At 27.5% G+C, this 15,083-nt stretch overlaps 1 protein-coding gene and 1 non-coding gene across 2 annotated transcripts; both read right to left on the bottom strand.

Annotated features, from left to right (window-relative positions):
* Positions 1–2,747: 2,747 nt before the first annotated feature.
* On the bottom strand, positions 2,748–6,852 carry LOC114288897 (uncharacterized). Its single transcript, XR_014348812.1, has 3 exons — positions 6,765–6,852; positions 3,840–3,962; positions 2,748–3,133 (listed from the first exon to the last, which is right to left on the bottom strand). It is a non-coding gene; the product is annotated as an uncharacterized LOC114288897 (transcript).
* Positions 6,853–8,339: 1,487 nt separating this feature from the next.
* On the bottom strand, positions 8,340–14,762 carry LOC145806124 (uncharacterized). The gene is made up of 6 exons (XM_082902151.1): positions 13,697–14,762; positions 13,479–13,581; positions 13,262–13,336; positions 12,843–12,993; positions 12,522–12,591; positions 8,340–10,572 (listed from the first exon to the last, which is right to left on the bottom strand). The coding sequence occupies exons 1-6, from the start codon at positions 13,869–13,871 to the stop codon at positions 8,597–8,599; spliced, it is 2,550 nt and encodes an 849-aa protein (XP_082758277.1). The 5' UTR covers positions 13,872–14,762; the 3' UTR covers positions 8,340–8,596.
* Between the last annotated feature and the right edge of the window lie 321 nt (positions 14,763–15,083).

Below are 15,083 nucleotides of genomic sequence, written 5' to 3'. Positions count from 1 at the left end.
AAGGGTCGGGGCGTTACAAATGGTATCAGAGCCGACTCTCCGGGGTACCGAGTGTGGGCCCCTGGCGTCTCTCGGTGCATGTGGGCGGGCTTGCGAGCTGGTAGGCTACTGCACGAGGATGTGTAGCCTTATGGGGAGTGGATTGTAAGGCCCCGGTGTCCTACATCGGGAATGGAGGGGGAGTTCCTGGGCTATAAAAGTAAAAACCTGGACCCTTATATAGCATCGAGGCCTTTTCCCATGTGGTGAAATCCCTATTAGAACTCCCTAGTTAAGCGTTCTTAAGCTGGAGTAGTTCTAGGATGGGTGACCCACTGGGAAGAACAAATTCGTGCGGGCGTGACCCAAAGCGGACAATATCGATGACGTGTAAAGGGTCGGGGCGTTACAGTTAATTTATGTGTAGAATGTGAAAGGAGAGAAGAGAGATAAGAGAGAAAAAGTGATTGATTGATATATATATATATATATATATATGATATAAGAGAAGGAGAGATGAGATAGTAAAAATGATTGAAAATAGTTTTGAGAAAATTATGAACCAAATAAATTTTAAATTTTGAGCCTCTTAAAAATTGTTTTCAAAACTAATTTTATTTTATTTTATTTTTTGAAATTTAGTGGTGTCAACTAACACCACTGTGATGAACATAGCTACTCCCCTACCACAATTACTATGCATTTAATGCACTATTTTTTTTTATAGATTTTATTTGGAGTTACGCTTGGTAATCTAAATGAATTATCAAATATCCTATCAAATTTCTTACATGTATGTGAGATCCACCCACATGTAATTTGTGTAAATTCCACACTCATATAAGAGATTTGATAAAATATTTAGTAATTCATTTGGGTCCATAACATTTTTTTTTATATTTGATACACGCTATTAAGATTTCTTATAACTTTTTGTAATATTTATTTTTTATTACAAGACATTTAGAAAAGCACAGCCAATAGCCTTGTATCTTGTAGTTTAGCCTACCCTCATGAGTCCTCCACTTCCCCAGTAGACTCCCCATGAGTTAATTAACGTTTTTATATCTTATAACTGTAATATTTCCTTCCATCACACCAATCAACCATCCTTGAGTTAAGAATTATTCTTTTTATATCTTATAACAGCTATTGAATGTTGTAATATTTCGATTTTTTATCGCATAACGTTTTGTGTGGCTATTTTAGCCAAAAAACCTAGAGCTTTTTCTTCCCAAACAAGACAACTTCGACTATTAAGAAATTAATGGAATTTGAAGGTCCAAAAAAATCTTAGTTAGAACTTAATAAAGTATAAGTTCATAAATTAGAACTTATGTGTAAATATCCCTATATTTTATAATTCTGACATAAAAATATAGCTTCATAATTTTTTAAGTTCAATAATTAATTAGTTTTATTTTTATCAATAATCGTTTGGGAAGTTGGGTTGGGGTTGGTTAGGGATAAAATAGTTACAAAAAGACAACGATGGTGCTATATGCACCAATTAATATACTAATTAGTGTATCAATTGATGATGTGACATAATTTAATAGGTTTTTGGTATTTGTAATTTGTACACTAGTTAGTACACTAATTTGTGCATATAGTATTATTCAAAAGTCAAAATAGGCCTTTTAGCCCCAAGCTAAAAATTGTTACATTCAAACCATAATCATGTTTTTTTTTTCTCTCCTACAAAAGTAAAAAAAGCCAAAAAAACACTTTCCAAATTAGATTTTTTAACATCAGGTTAATAGTCAAAAAGTTAAAAAACTAAAAAATCAACCCATATCCCAAACGAAGCTTTAATTACTTGCTAGTTATATAATGAAATATTTGCTATTGTCATCTACTTTTATATTTCAATTTATTTATTTTTTACATTTTCACACCATCTATGCTAATTTTGATCCATTAACCTTACTAAAATAAAAATTAGTATACTTATGTCAAAATTATAAAAATTGTTATATTTTCATCCAACCTTATGAAAGGTCAGTGTAATTTACGATTATTATTTTTTTTTTCTTCACTTCTAAACACAAGGATAGAATCACCTACACATTTAATGTGAACCTCATTATGCCATGTTTAAATTGAAAAATATTATCTTTTTTGTTTAGTATGAGAAAAATAGAATAAAATATAAAATTATATCATATATAGCATTACTCTTATTATTTATTAAATCACTTAGAATGAACCTATTTTGTTTTTAAATTGGTCCAATGTTTGTCTCAAATTTTTTAAAGTAATAATCCGCTTATCTGGTTAACTTTATATATAACTTTTGTGTTTTTTAAACAAAACTTAAAGTTAGTTTAGCGAAAAAAAAATTTACTTGACAATTTTGAAAAGATGTATTATTTCACTTTGTTTGGTTTAGTTTTTAAAATATAAACTAGTTTGACAAAAATAAATATTAAAAAATAATTTTAAATTAAAAAAATAGAAATTTATGTAAAATTTAAAAATGTGAATCAAATTCATTCTTCTAATTGTATCTTAAGACACACTAATTTTGAATTTACATCATCAAATCTATTTGTACACACTAATGTACAAAAGCCATTATTGAGGTCTACACACTACAACACTTATATTAATTGGAATAATGATATATGTATCAATTAATATACTAACTAGTATACTAACAAATGATATGTCATAATTTTAGAAATTTTGAATATTTGTAATTTGTATAATAGGTGAGGTCAGTAATAATGACATAACACTAGTTGGTATACTAGTGTGTATATTAATTGGTGCATGTAATATCACCATATTAATTGAGAATTAAGTGTCACCATACAAAATATGTACACCAAAAACAGTAATAATAAGAAATAAAAAGAATTAAAAATGCAAAAAAGAGGCTAAATATTATTCTCTTATATCAGATAATTAGATCAAATCAGTGGCACAACTACTTTAGTTATAATAACTCTAGTGTGTGTGCATTCTTTAACCTTTATTTATTTATTTATTTATTTTCTTTCTTTTAATTCCACTAAGGTAGGCCTACGCCTTTGTCTTTGTCCTCCAATCTGCACTTGACACGTGGTCTCACATTTCGCTTCATCCTCTACCCAATCATCTCTCACAAGTGATTGTTGATAACATCTGAACGCCACAAATAACATGAACACTGCATGGGATGTAAATCAATAATGCATGTTAGAAAAACCCAAAAATATTATCAACAATTTATGTATGTGTTATTTATTTTACAAAATTTTTTTGCACTTTTTTAGTTTAAATTTTGAAATATCATGTTTAAGTACTTGTAATTTAAAAAGTTAAGATATATATATATATATATATATTTTTTAATTTTAGTTTATTTATTTTTTCAGCTTAAAAAATATGCTCAAAAAGCTATATTTTCTAAATTAAGTTTGAAATGTTTTTTTATTTTGTGATATTTTTGAAATGTTTCAAAAAGCTATATTTCACATCACGCTCTCTATTTTTCTGTATATCTTTTCTTAAGAAGTCAAAAAATCAACTAAAATAGTCAATTTCTAAATGCAATTATATGACTCAAATGGATAAGCAATACATAACAAAAAAAAGTTTGATATGTTTAATCTTTGCACGAATCAAGGCATTCAGTTAAACACTGTATAATAACCATACGATTATCAAAATTTAACTAAATCTAATATTATGTTTATGTGTTTTTAAGATTTGTCGACTTCACGAAACTACTTATGTTGAGAGAACTTGGGATGAAAAATATATATACTATACATTATTTTTTATAGAAAACCTAAGAGTACGCATTATTATATGTACTTACTATTATTCATGCGTATATATAGGTATGAATGAAATGACAAAAGTGTCCTTACCTGCCCATATGCGAGCTACGACCGATGACAGGTTCCATACAAGGGCAAAGATGCCAAAAGCCACAGCCTTCTTGTGTGAGCATGATTCCCAAACGTCTCTCAATTGTCCAATCCAAAATTTACCTATAATAACAAATAAATAAATGAATAAAGAAGACCGCTCTCATATAAAATATGTTTTCATTTAAATTACAAAGAAATCAAATTTTCCACATAAATTTTATTGTTCAGGTCAGTAAGAAACTTATGAGATCCATATGTGTAGATTTTGCATTGTGAAAATCTTAACCAAAAAAAATTAAACTTTCCTGTAACTTTTGTTTTCTTGGTAAATGAACTGTTAAATTTAAATTTTTCTTGTAAAATTCTAATGTCAAATGAACATAATATATACAAGAAAATAAATTTCTTTTTCCTTTATATATAAAATTCATCACACTTGAACCGAGTTCAAAAGATTGATTTTAGTGAATAAGATGTTTTTTTTTTTTTAATATATATATGAAAAAAAACTCATCCATATGTATTTGCTTAGAGGCCCATTATTAAATCTATATTCTTAGGGTATGTTTGATTAGCACAATTAATAATGAAAAGATTAACAACCCATGATATTAGTGTAAGATTAATTATCCATCTAAATTAGTGAGATATATAATTACCTCTTGTTCACATTTATTTTACGATAAATATGGAAATATATAATCTCAATTATATGTATGTATTGCGTAATTAGTTGGGAATTAAAAAATACGTCAAATTTGTTTGATAGAATGACTATTAGAATATAATCTAAATAATAAAAATTACAACCAAACAATATAATGTAAGTCTCACAAAAGCCAAAAGTCAATTTTTAATTTATTTTGGATCATATCACCTTTTTTATTTTTTACACATTTTTAAAAAAAATTAAAAGAATTAACTTTTAACCAACTTCTCAAAACAACCAGTAGATATCACACTGACTCACACTGGCTGGGGTAGAGCATAGAATGCTTTGTGATAAATTCAATGGTGTGGTTTATACAAATGTTTACTTATAAATTAAAACTTGATAATTTAAAAGTCGAAATTAAAAAAAAATTAAAAATTAATTTTTAAAATTTATTTAAGTTATTTTTTATTAATAAATTATAAGCAAAAACGTAGAAGTTAAAAAAAAAATCGAAATTAGTCTTTTTTTAAATTTATTTAAGTTATTTCTTATTAATAAATTATAAGCAAAAACTATACTAAACAATCTAGCATAGACTCTCAGAATAAATAAAAAAAAAAATTATAAGCCGCTCAGATAAATTGCACCAAACAATACCATACTCTAATGTTGCACTATCATACACATACTTGTTGACAAATGTTAAAAATTTATAATTAATAATTTTAAATCCATCCACAATGATTTAAGAAAGAGTTAAAATTTTATGATTGACAAATCAAAAATTAACATTTATCATTTAAAATTATTGTACATCAAATTATATGAATTTTTATTTAGAGATTTTATACATTCTTCACTTAAAAAATACTAAAAAAGAAGGTAATAAATAAATAAAGAGCAAATTATAATAAACTTAAATTATTACCAATTTGCTTTTTGTTCCTCTAAACTTCAAAACTCAACAGTTAAACCACCTTAAAATATTATCTTGTTACAATTAATCATTTTTATTAGAATTTTGTTAGGGATTTACACAAAGTCAAATCATATATAAAGCACATCACACATTTATTTAATTTTTAGGGCAATAATGTATTTATCTAGTGATTCTGTTTGCACTTTACCACTAAGATAAAAAAGACAAAATACAAATGAAATTATTAGATAAGAGTATCATTGCTTTTAAAAAATCAATAACGGATATTATTATTCTTAAAAATAATAAGTGTATCATGTATTTCACACATGAATTGATTTCGTTAAAATTCCAAGACAAAATCCTAACAAAATGTATTGAGTGTAAAATGATGAAAATTCAAAGTAGTTAACTGTTACATTTTGAAGTTCAAAGGGACAAATGACAAATTAATTATATAGTTTAAGAAGGTTTATGGTAATTTACCAATAATAATAAATAAAAAAAAATTATGCACTAGTCGTGGGACAAATTCAAATAGTGTCATAATTTGTTATTAATTGATTAAAATTATGGGATCTAATATTCTTTCCTAACCGCTTCGCTTCCTCCGTTTGGAAAGCAAGTTTTGCACAAAAATAACCAAAACTTTCAATCACATCATTCTTTTTACTTTTTTATACGTACTTAATAAAATATTAGTAAAAAATTAATTTAAATAGTCAATTTCCAAACGAGCTCTAAAATCTCGTTTGGAAACATGTTATTTTAATTTTTTTTTTGAATTTTTTACTAAAATATGAGATAAAAAAGAAAAATGCTAGAGACTCCCAAAAGATTTATCAAAAAAATTCTACCAAATGTCTCACATGGCTGTAAGATTCATACCATGTGGGTCTTATGTGTGTTACACCCACGTGAGACATTTAATAAATCTTTTAAGTCTCTAGAATTACTAGGAAAAAAAATAGTATATTTGAAATGATTTTTTGACTTTTTAAGAAAAAATTAAAAAAAAATAGAGAAAAAAAAGGAGAAATCTTTGACATTTTTATATAATTTACTAATTTTTTTTTTACTTATTTAATGATTTTTAAAAAAAAATTTAGGTTAAAATCAACGAATAATATTAGAGTTCATAAAAAAAAATCATAAAATATTTCACAAAATTTTTTCATTTTTTAATTAATATATAATATTTTATTACATATATAATCTCACAATGAAAAATCTTCCATAACCATCCTTATAATATTTTCTTCATTATCCCTGTCATTACTCAAAATCAACCCTTCCTAAACAATGCTTGAGAATTACAAAAAGTAAGCATAGTGGAGAGTGTTATTACCGTAGGCAGTGATGAGCGTGGATTACGATGAGCATATCTTTGGTACGCTGAATACTCCAAAAAACTCTGTGCACACCACACCCAGTTGTCACACCACATCTACTAGTCAGCGCAAAACGACAGTCCATAATATTAAATAATTAATGCTCAGAAAATTTTAACTTTTTGGTTAGATTTGTTTGGTTCTCGAGAAAAAATTACAGAAAACTATCAGGCAAAAATAAGCATTTATGGGATACCCAAGAAAAATTTATCACGTAAAATTATGTAAAAATGCTACATTAGGATTAAACTTGTGGCACATTCCTCGTGTATCAAATTGGAGTTATTGTATAATTATTTAAATTTTATTAACTAATATTTTAACAAATTTTTAACAATTGTCATTGGATCTCACAATAGATCATGCTAATTAATAAAATTATTCAGCTTGCTTGATTTGAATTTTTAAAATTCACTTTTAAAAAAATTAATTTTTTTATATTTCATATATTTTTTTTTTACTTAATTTTTTAAAATATTCTAAATTAATTTTTTAAATTTCTAAATACACTTAACAAGTATTATATTTATAAAAGAAAATATTTAGAAATTTCAGTAAATATCAAAAATATTTTTTAAAAAATTAAAAATTCAATACATTTTTCATATTCTTGTATATTTATTGATTTTTTAAAAATATTTATTTATAAATATTTTATTTTTTAAATACATCTAAGTAAGGTACATCTAAAAAATAAAAAAAAATATTTAAAATTTTAAAAATATTCACTAAAAATAAAAAAAAAATTAAAAATTCAATTTTTTAAAAATTAAATCTAAAAAATTGAAACCAAACACAATCATTATTTCTTTGATAGTGAGAATTGTAAAATGATTTAAGCTTTTTTTTACCTAATTTATTTTGCAAAGATAAACATATTTTGAAAATGTTACTTTTTTTATATCGAGTCAATAAATTTATATACACTATAAAAGAAATAATTAAATTTGCACATTTATACATTCAAATTCAATTCGACTAAATATCGTTTGAGATTTTATCGAAAGATAAACAAGTTAAATTTGCACATTTTGAAATTCATTCATTAAAATTTTAAATTAAGCTTGAACAATCTTTTTTTTGAACAACAATTTAAACACTACTATTCAACTTAATTAGTTTACACTGTCTCCGGATCAAGAATTTGAAAAAAAAAAAAAAAATTAAGCAAAAATTTAACTTACACTTCGTTAAAATTTCTTTTACATCTTTTTTTTTTCTTCAAATCTCATCCCAAATTTGTAATACAAACACACCTTACAATTTTATTTATAATTGATGAGACTCCAATGTAACACCTATATTGCCACTGGGCCAAGGCAAAATAGACTTTTAACTCCACTAAAATGATGAATAATAATGAATAAAAAAGATTAGTAAACAAATTTAGCACCCAAATTTTTAAGAAAATTACTATTTATACTCTACTTTTGCTTTCTATCCTTTAAATTTTGTTCTTAACCAAAACACAATATTGAGTGTGAATAGCCAGTGAGAGGTGTAAATAACAATCTCCATTTTGAAAATTCAAATGAAATCATAACTAAACCAATTTGGCCATCTTCCAAATAGTTATGGAGCTACCAAACCTCGCCAAAACAAACAGCATGATTGCCAACTGACAAGGTCACATTTAAAAACAATAAAAGAACAAGAAGAAAGAATTACTGCAGATCTACACTATAGATTCAAATTATGATACTATAGAAAAGGAAAAAAGAGTTGTCTAAAATTCCTATTGAGTAGATCAAATTCATTTCAAAAGTAATATATAGGATCAAGTTTAAATCTATACCATAGATTCAAATTTTAATATCAATTTTGCCACCTTCAATTCAAATGAATTCCCCCCAGTTCCATCACTTAACCCATCTAAATTTTTGTTTGGGCCATCCAAAGATTTATTTGAAACCAATTTTGCTTTTGTATCTACGGATTCATCCAAAGCCTTAGTGGACCCTGACTTCACTTTACTCAATTGAACTAAATTCCTCTCGTTTCCATCATTAGATTCACCAACTAACTTCTGGGATTCAGACTTTGCCTTCCTAGCCTGATTTGGGTTTCTCTCAGTTCTTTCAACAAACACATTTAGCTCCTTAGATTCCTCAGATCTTGTCTTCATTTTGTGAAATGGGCTTCTCTCAATTCCATTAACAAACACACTTAGTTGCTCAGATCTTGATTTCTTTGACTGAACTGGGTTTTTCTTGATTCCATCAGTAGATACACTCGACTCCTTACACTGTACATCCAAATTCTTGTTTATTTCAGATCTTTGCCTTGCAATCTGAATTGGGCTTCTCTCAAGCCCATCAGAATTCTCAGATTTCCATGTCTTCCTCTTGCCACTGACCCCAATAGGACTTGGTTTTGGTCTCAAACTTTTGTCACCACTCTCTTCTGAGTTCTCTTCTTCACCATGGAAGATTTTGAGTCCTCCGTTGAGTTCATCACTCTTTATTCTGCTCTCCCATGTTATGCGCTTTCTTCTACCCACCTCCATTTCCTTATAACCATCTCTCTCTCTCTCTCTAGTTTCATCAGATCTAGTCTCCGCAATTCCAACTGGGCTCTTCTCAATTGCCACAACAAACTCAACAAAAGCCTCGTTCGACTCCGGTTTCGCCACCTTCAATTCAAATGAATTCCTCCCAGTTCCATCACCCAACCCATCTAAATTTTTGCTTGGACCATCCGAAGATTTATTTGAAACCAATTTTGCTTTTGTATCTACGGATTCATCCAAAGCCTTGTTGGACTCTGGCTTCACTTTCCTCAATTGAACTAAATTCCTCTCGTTTCCATCATCAGATTCACCAACTAACTTCTGGGATTCAGAGTTTGCCTTCCTAACCTGATTTAGCTTTCTCTCAGTTCTTTCAACAAACACATTTAACTCCTTAGATTCCTTAGATCTTGTCTTCATTTTGTGAATTGGGCTTCTCTCAATTCCATTAACAGACACACTTAGTTGCTCAGATCTTGATTTCTTTGACTGAACTGGGTTTTTCTTGATTCCATTAGTAGACACACTCAACTCCTTACATTGTACATCCAAATTCTTGTTTATTTCAGATCTTTGCCTTGCAATCTGAATTGGGCTTCTCCCAAGACCATCAGAATTCTCAGATTTCCATGTCTTCCTCTTGCCACTGACCCCAATAGGACTTGGTTTTGGTCTCAAACTTTTGTCACCACTCTCTTCTAAGTTCTCTTCTTCACCATAGAAGATTTTGAGTCCTCCGTTGAGTTCATCACTCTTTATTCTGCTCTCCCATGTTATGCGCTTTCTTCTACCCACCTCCATTTCCTTATAACTCTCTCTCTCTCTCTCTCTAGTTTCATCAGATCTAGTCTCCGCAATTCCAACTGGGCTCTTCTCAATTGCCACAACAGACTCAACAAAAGCCTCGTTCGACTCCGGTTTCGCCACCTTCAATTCAAATGAATTCCTCCCAGTTCCATCACCCAACCCATCTAAATTTTTGCTTGGACCATCCAAAGATTTATTTGAAACCAATTTTGAGTTCTCTTCTTCACCATTGAAGACTTTGATTCCTCCTTTGACTTCATCACTCTTCATTTTGCTCTCCCAAACAGAACCTGCCACCACACCATTTCTTGTTGTGCGCTTTCTTCTACCCAGCTCCATTTCCTTATAACTCTCTCTCTCTCTGTGTCTAGTTTCTCTTGTAATGAGTACACCAGGGTCACTGGAATAGGATGAGCATATCTTTGGTAAGCTGAATACTCCAAAAAACCCTGTTCACACCACACATAGAGTCAGCGCAAAACGACAGTCCATAATATAAATAATTAAATAATGCTCAGAAAATTTTAACATTTTGGTTAGATCTATTTGGTTTTCGAGAAAAAATTGGAGAAAATTATCAAGCAAAAATAAGCATTTATAGGATACCCAAGAAATATTTATCACGTAAAATTATGTAAAAATGCTACATTAAGATTAAACTTGTGTCACATTCCTCGTGTTTCAAATTGGAGTTATTGTATAATTATTTAAATTTTATTAACTAATATTTTAACAAATTTTTAACAATTGTCATGGATCCCACAATAGATCATGCCAATTAGTAAAATTATGCAACTTGTTTGATTTGAATTTTTAAGATTTATTTTTTTTAAAATTAAGCTTGTTTTTATTTTTCAAAAAGCACTTTTTAAAAAGTTATATTTTCTTATTTTTTGTGTCTTTTTGTTTTTATTAATTTTTTTTTAATATTTTAAGAAATTTTTTTACTTTTTAGACACACGTAGCATAATACACCTAAAAAGTAAAAAAATTGTAAAAAAAATCTTTTAAAAATTCACTAAATACCAAAAATATAAAAAAAAAATTCAAAAATTCAGTACCATTTTTATATTTTTATGTATTTATTAATTTTTTAAAATATTTTTTCACAAATTTTTTACCTTTTAGTTACATCTAACTAAGGCGCATCTAAAAAAGTAAAAAAAATATTTAAAATTTAAAAAATATTCACTAAAAACAAAAGAATACGAAAACCAAAAAACTCAATTTTTAAAAAACTTAATCCAGAAAATTGAAACCAAACACACTGAATTTTTTTTTATTTTTCTTTTCTTTTTTTTCACTATTTTTTTTAAATATTCAAAGTAATTTTTTTTAATTTTTAAATACACGTAACATAAATACACTTAACAAATATAATATTCGTAAAAAAAATATTTAAAAAACTCACTAAATACCAAAAATATTTTAAAAAATTAAAAAATTCAATACATTTTTCATATTCTTGTATATTTATTGATTTTTTAAAATATTTATTTATAAATATTTTATTTTTTAGATACATCTAAATAAAGTGCATTTAAAAAAAGTAAAAAAAATTGTTTAAAATTTTAAAAATATTCACTAAAATAAAAAAAAATTAAAAATTCAATTTTCAAAAAATTAAATCTAAAAAATTAAAACCAAACACAATGATTATTTCTTTGATAGTGAGAATTGTAAAATGATTTAAGCTTTTTTTAACCTAATTTATTTTGCAAAGATAAACATATTTTGAAAATGTTACTTTTTTTATATCGAGTCAATAAATTTATATACATTGTAAAAGAAATAATTAAATTTGCACATTTATACATTCAAATTCAATTCGACTAAATATCGTTTGAGATTATATTGAAAGATAAACAAGTTAAATTTGCACATTTTGAAATTCATTCATTAAAATTTTAAATTAAGCTTGAACAATCTTTTTTTTGAACAACAATTTAAACACTATTATTCAACTTAATTAGTTTACACCGTCTCTAGATCAGGAATTTGAAAAAAAAAAAAAAAAAACATTAAACAAAAATTTAACTTACACTTCATTAAAATTTCTTTTACATTTTTTTTTTTTTTTCCCAAATCTCATCCCAAATTCGTAATACAAACACACTTTACAATTTTATTTATAATTGATGAGTCTCCAATGTAACACCTATATTGCCACTGGGCCAAGGCAAAATATACTTTTAACTCCACTAAAATGATGAATAAAAAAGATTAGTCAACAAATTTAGCACCCAAATTTTTAAGGAAATTACTATTCATACTCTACTTTTGTTTTCTATCCTTTAAATTTTGTTCTTAACCAAAACACAATATGGAGTGTGAATAGCCAGTGAGAGGTGTAAATAACAATCTCCATTTTGAAAATTAAAATGAAATCATAACTCACCCAATTTGGCCATCTTCCAAATAGTTATGGTGCTGCCAAACCTCGCCAAAACAAACAGCATGATTGCCAACTGACAAGGTAACATTTAAAAACAATAAAACAACAAGAAGAAAGAATATTGGAGATCTATACTATAGAAAAGGAAAAAAAAGTTGCCTAAACTTCCTATTGAGTAGATCAAATTCACTTCGAAAGTAATATATAGGATCAAGTTTAAATCTATACTATAGATTCAAATTTTAAACATTATTCTGATATTTTTTCTGAGTATGTAGCATTGTTACTTGATAAACTATAGAAAATGAGTGAAATGAAACTCACCTTCATTGTAGTGGCAGGATCTCCACAAAAAAAGGTTCTGAACTTTAGAAGAAACTCATTCAAATAAGGAAGAATCATTTTTACTAACCATACTGCCTCTTCTTCCCCAACAATGTAGTCTTGGTTTGTATCATCTCCTCCTATAACTCCCCTGTTATTTTTTTTCCAAAATTATAGCAAAAAAAAAAAAAAAAGAAACCATCAAACAAGTCTTTAATTAACTCCTATGTGGTAAATGAACTTTCCCATAAAAATAAAAAAGAATAAAGGGAGTTTCAGATGAATAGGAAACAGACAAATAATCGAAAATCAATAAGTGAGAACTGTGCGAAAATGACACAGCTCTCCCTTGCACCTACTCAATTTGCAATTATTTTGCTCTTTTTCATTTATCTAAAGTTCTTCATTTAATAAATTACCTGCAAATAATGGATTTGAATAAGAAGATTGCAGCAAGATAGACAAGACCCAGATAAGAAACCGCAGTTATGAAGCTGTAAAATCATCAAAGAGTGTTTTTAGCTCTGTGCTCTGTTTTGAAACAGGAGATGAGTAAAATGAACAAGAAAAATTGGATAATGAGCATGGTTAGAGTAGTTGTGTTGTGTCATATGAGCTTGGAGTACTATTTCTGACCTGATATTGATATCTTTGGTGTAAGATGATGCAATTATGATAAATGTTCCAATACCGAACATGAATGCTGATTTTGAGACATCTCTCCACATAACCAAATCAACTGTTAAAATTTAACAAACATCACAAAATGAATGCTTGAAAATGGAGAGGTATAGTGAAGTAGCATCCAAAAAAATGAAAAAAGAAATCAAATCCATCCATCAGTGAAAACTTGCCTAAACTCTGCAATTTATTATGGGTTTGAGAAATCCTCTGGAATCCAGTCTGGGTTTCAGGACGACTTTCTTCCGAGTTCTCTTCTTCACCATGGAAGATTTTGAGTCCTCCGTTGAGTTCATCACTCTTGATTCTGCTCTCCCATGTTATGCGCTTTCTTCTACCCACCTCCATTTCCTTCTAACTCTCTCTCTCTCTAGTTTCTCCTGTAATGAGTACACTAGGGACACTGGTTTAGGCTGTGGTTGTTATCAATGGAATAGAGTAAGACTTTGAGATGAAGAAATGGTGAGGAGAGAGATTTTATTGGCCTTATTTGGTTTGTGTTTCCTAAAAATTTTTGGGAAAAATTCCTTAAAAATTTTTGGGAAAAATTCCCTACAAATAAGTTTTCCAAAGTAATTAAATCAAACAAAATTTTCCAAATTTTTTTTCCAAAACTTGTGAATAATTGTGAATTTCAAATTAAAAACAATAATAGTAACCCAGAATTTGATTCACAAATATGATTAAGCATGTTGCAAAAATAAAAGAATGCCATAATATGAAGTTGATGGTTCACAGCTGCATAATGAATATTCAGTACAATATTTGGATTGAATTACTATTAGTCTGGGTTCATATTCTCATAATTCAAATCATTTATATTTAATTGATTGAAAAATTAAAATCATATAATTTTATTACATTTATTTTCAAAAGTTGAATAGTGTGATTGTGAAAATAAATTGTTAATTTTTTCAAAGACAATTATAATGAAATTATATAATTACAAATTATTATTTTTTTCATGAATAATTTATGCATAGAGGACTACAAATAAAAGGTTCACATGAAATTAGACTCATGGTAGACTAGACTGCAATTGTCTTTGTATTTTATTATTTTTAAAAAAAATTGAGTTTTAAGTTGATTTTGAATGTTCAAAGTAGGTCTTTGAACTTGAAACTTCATTCAGATATGAAAATAAATAAATAAATAAATAACTGGAAACCTCTTTTGAAAATTACATATGAAAAAAAATAAATAAATAAAAAACTGGAAACCTCTTTTGAAAATTACAATGCTTGAATGATTGGAGATGGACTGTAGTAATACCAACATTTTCAATCGTTGCAGCTCATTGGCAACTGCAGTAGATGCCCAGCAATAGTCACTTTCTTTTCTTTTCTTCTTATTTATTCTTCTTCTTTTTCTTTTTTCATTTTTTCTTACAAAACCAACAATAACCACCACCAGTTGAATTATAATGTGTAGAGTTTTTTTTTTTTTTTTTTTTCTTCTTCCCTCCGCCATGCCTTTTTTGAAGTTCAATCCTGGCAAACGAACTAACTGCCATTCTTGCTCCTGTTGTCAGTAATGCTATGACCGCAAAAAACATGTAAA

This window comes from Camellia sinensis, chromosome 13 (genome assembly GCF_055761805.1).
Source record: "Camellia sinensis isolate YWXY chromosome 13, ASM5576180v1, whole genome shotgun sequence".
In the NCBI taxonomy this organism is placed as follows: Eukaryota; Viridiplantae; Streptophyta; class Magnoliopsida; order Ericales; family Theaceae; genus Camellia; species Camellia sinensis.
This window is presented reverse-complemented; position numbering and strand designations above follow the sequence as displayed.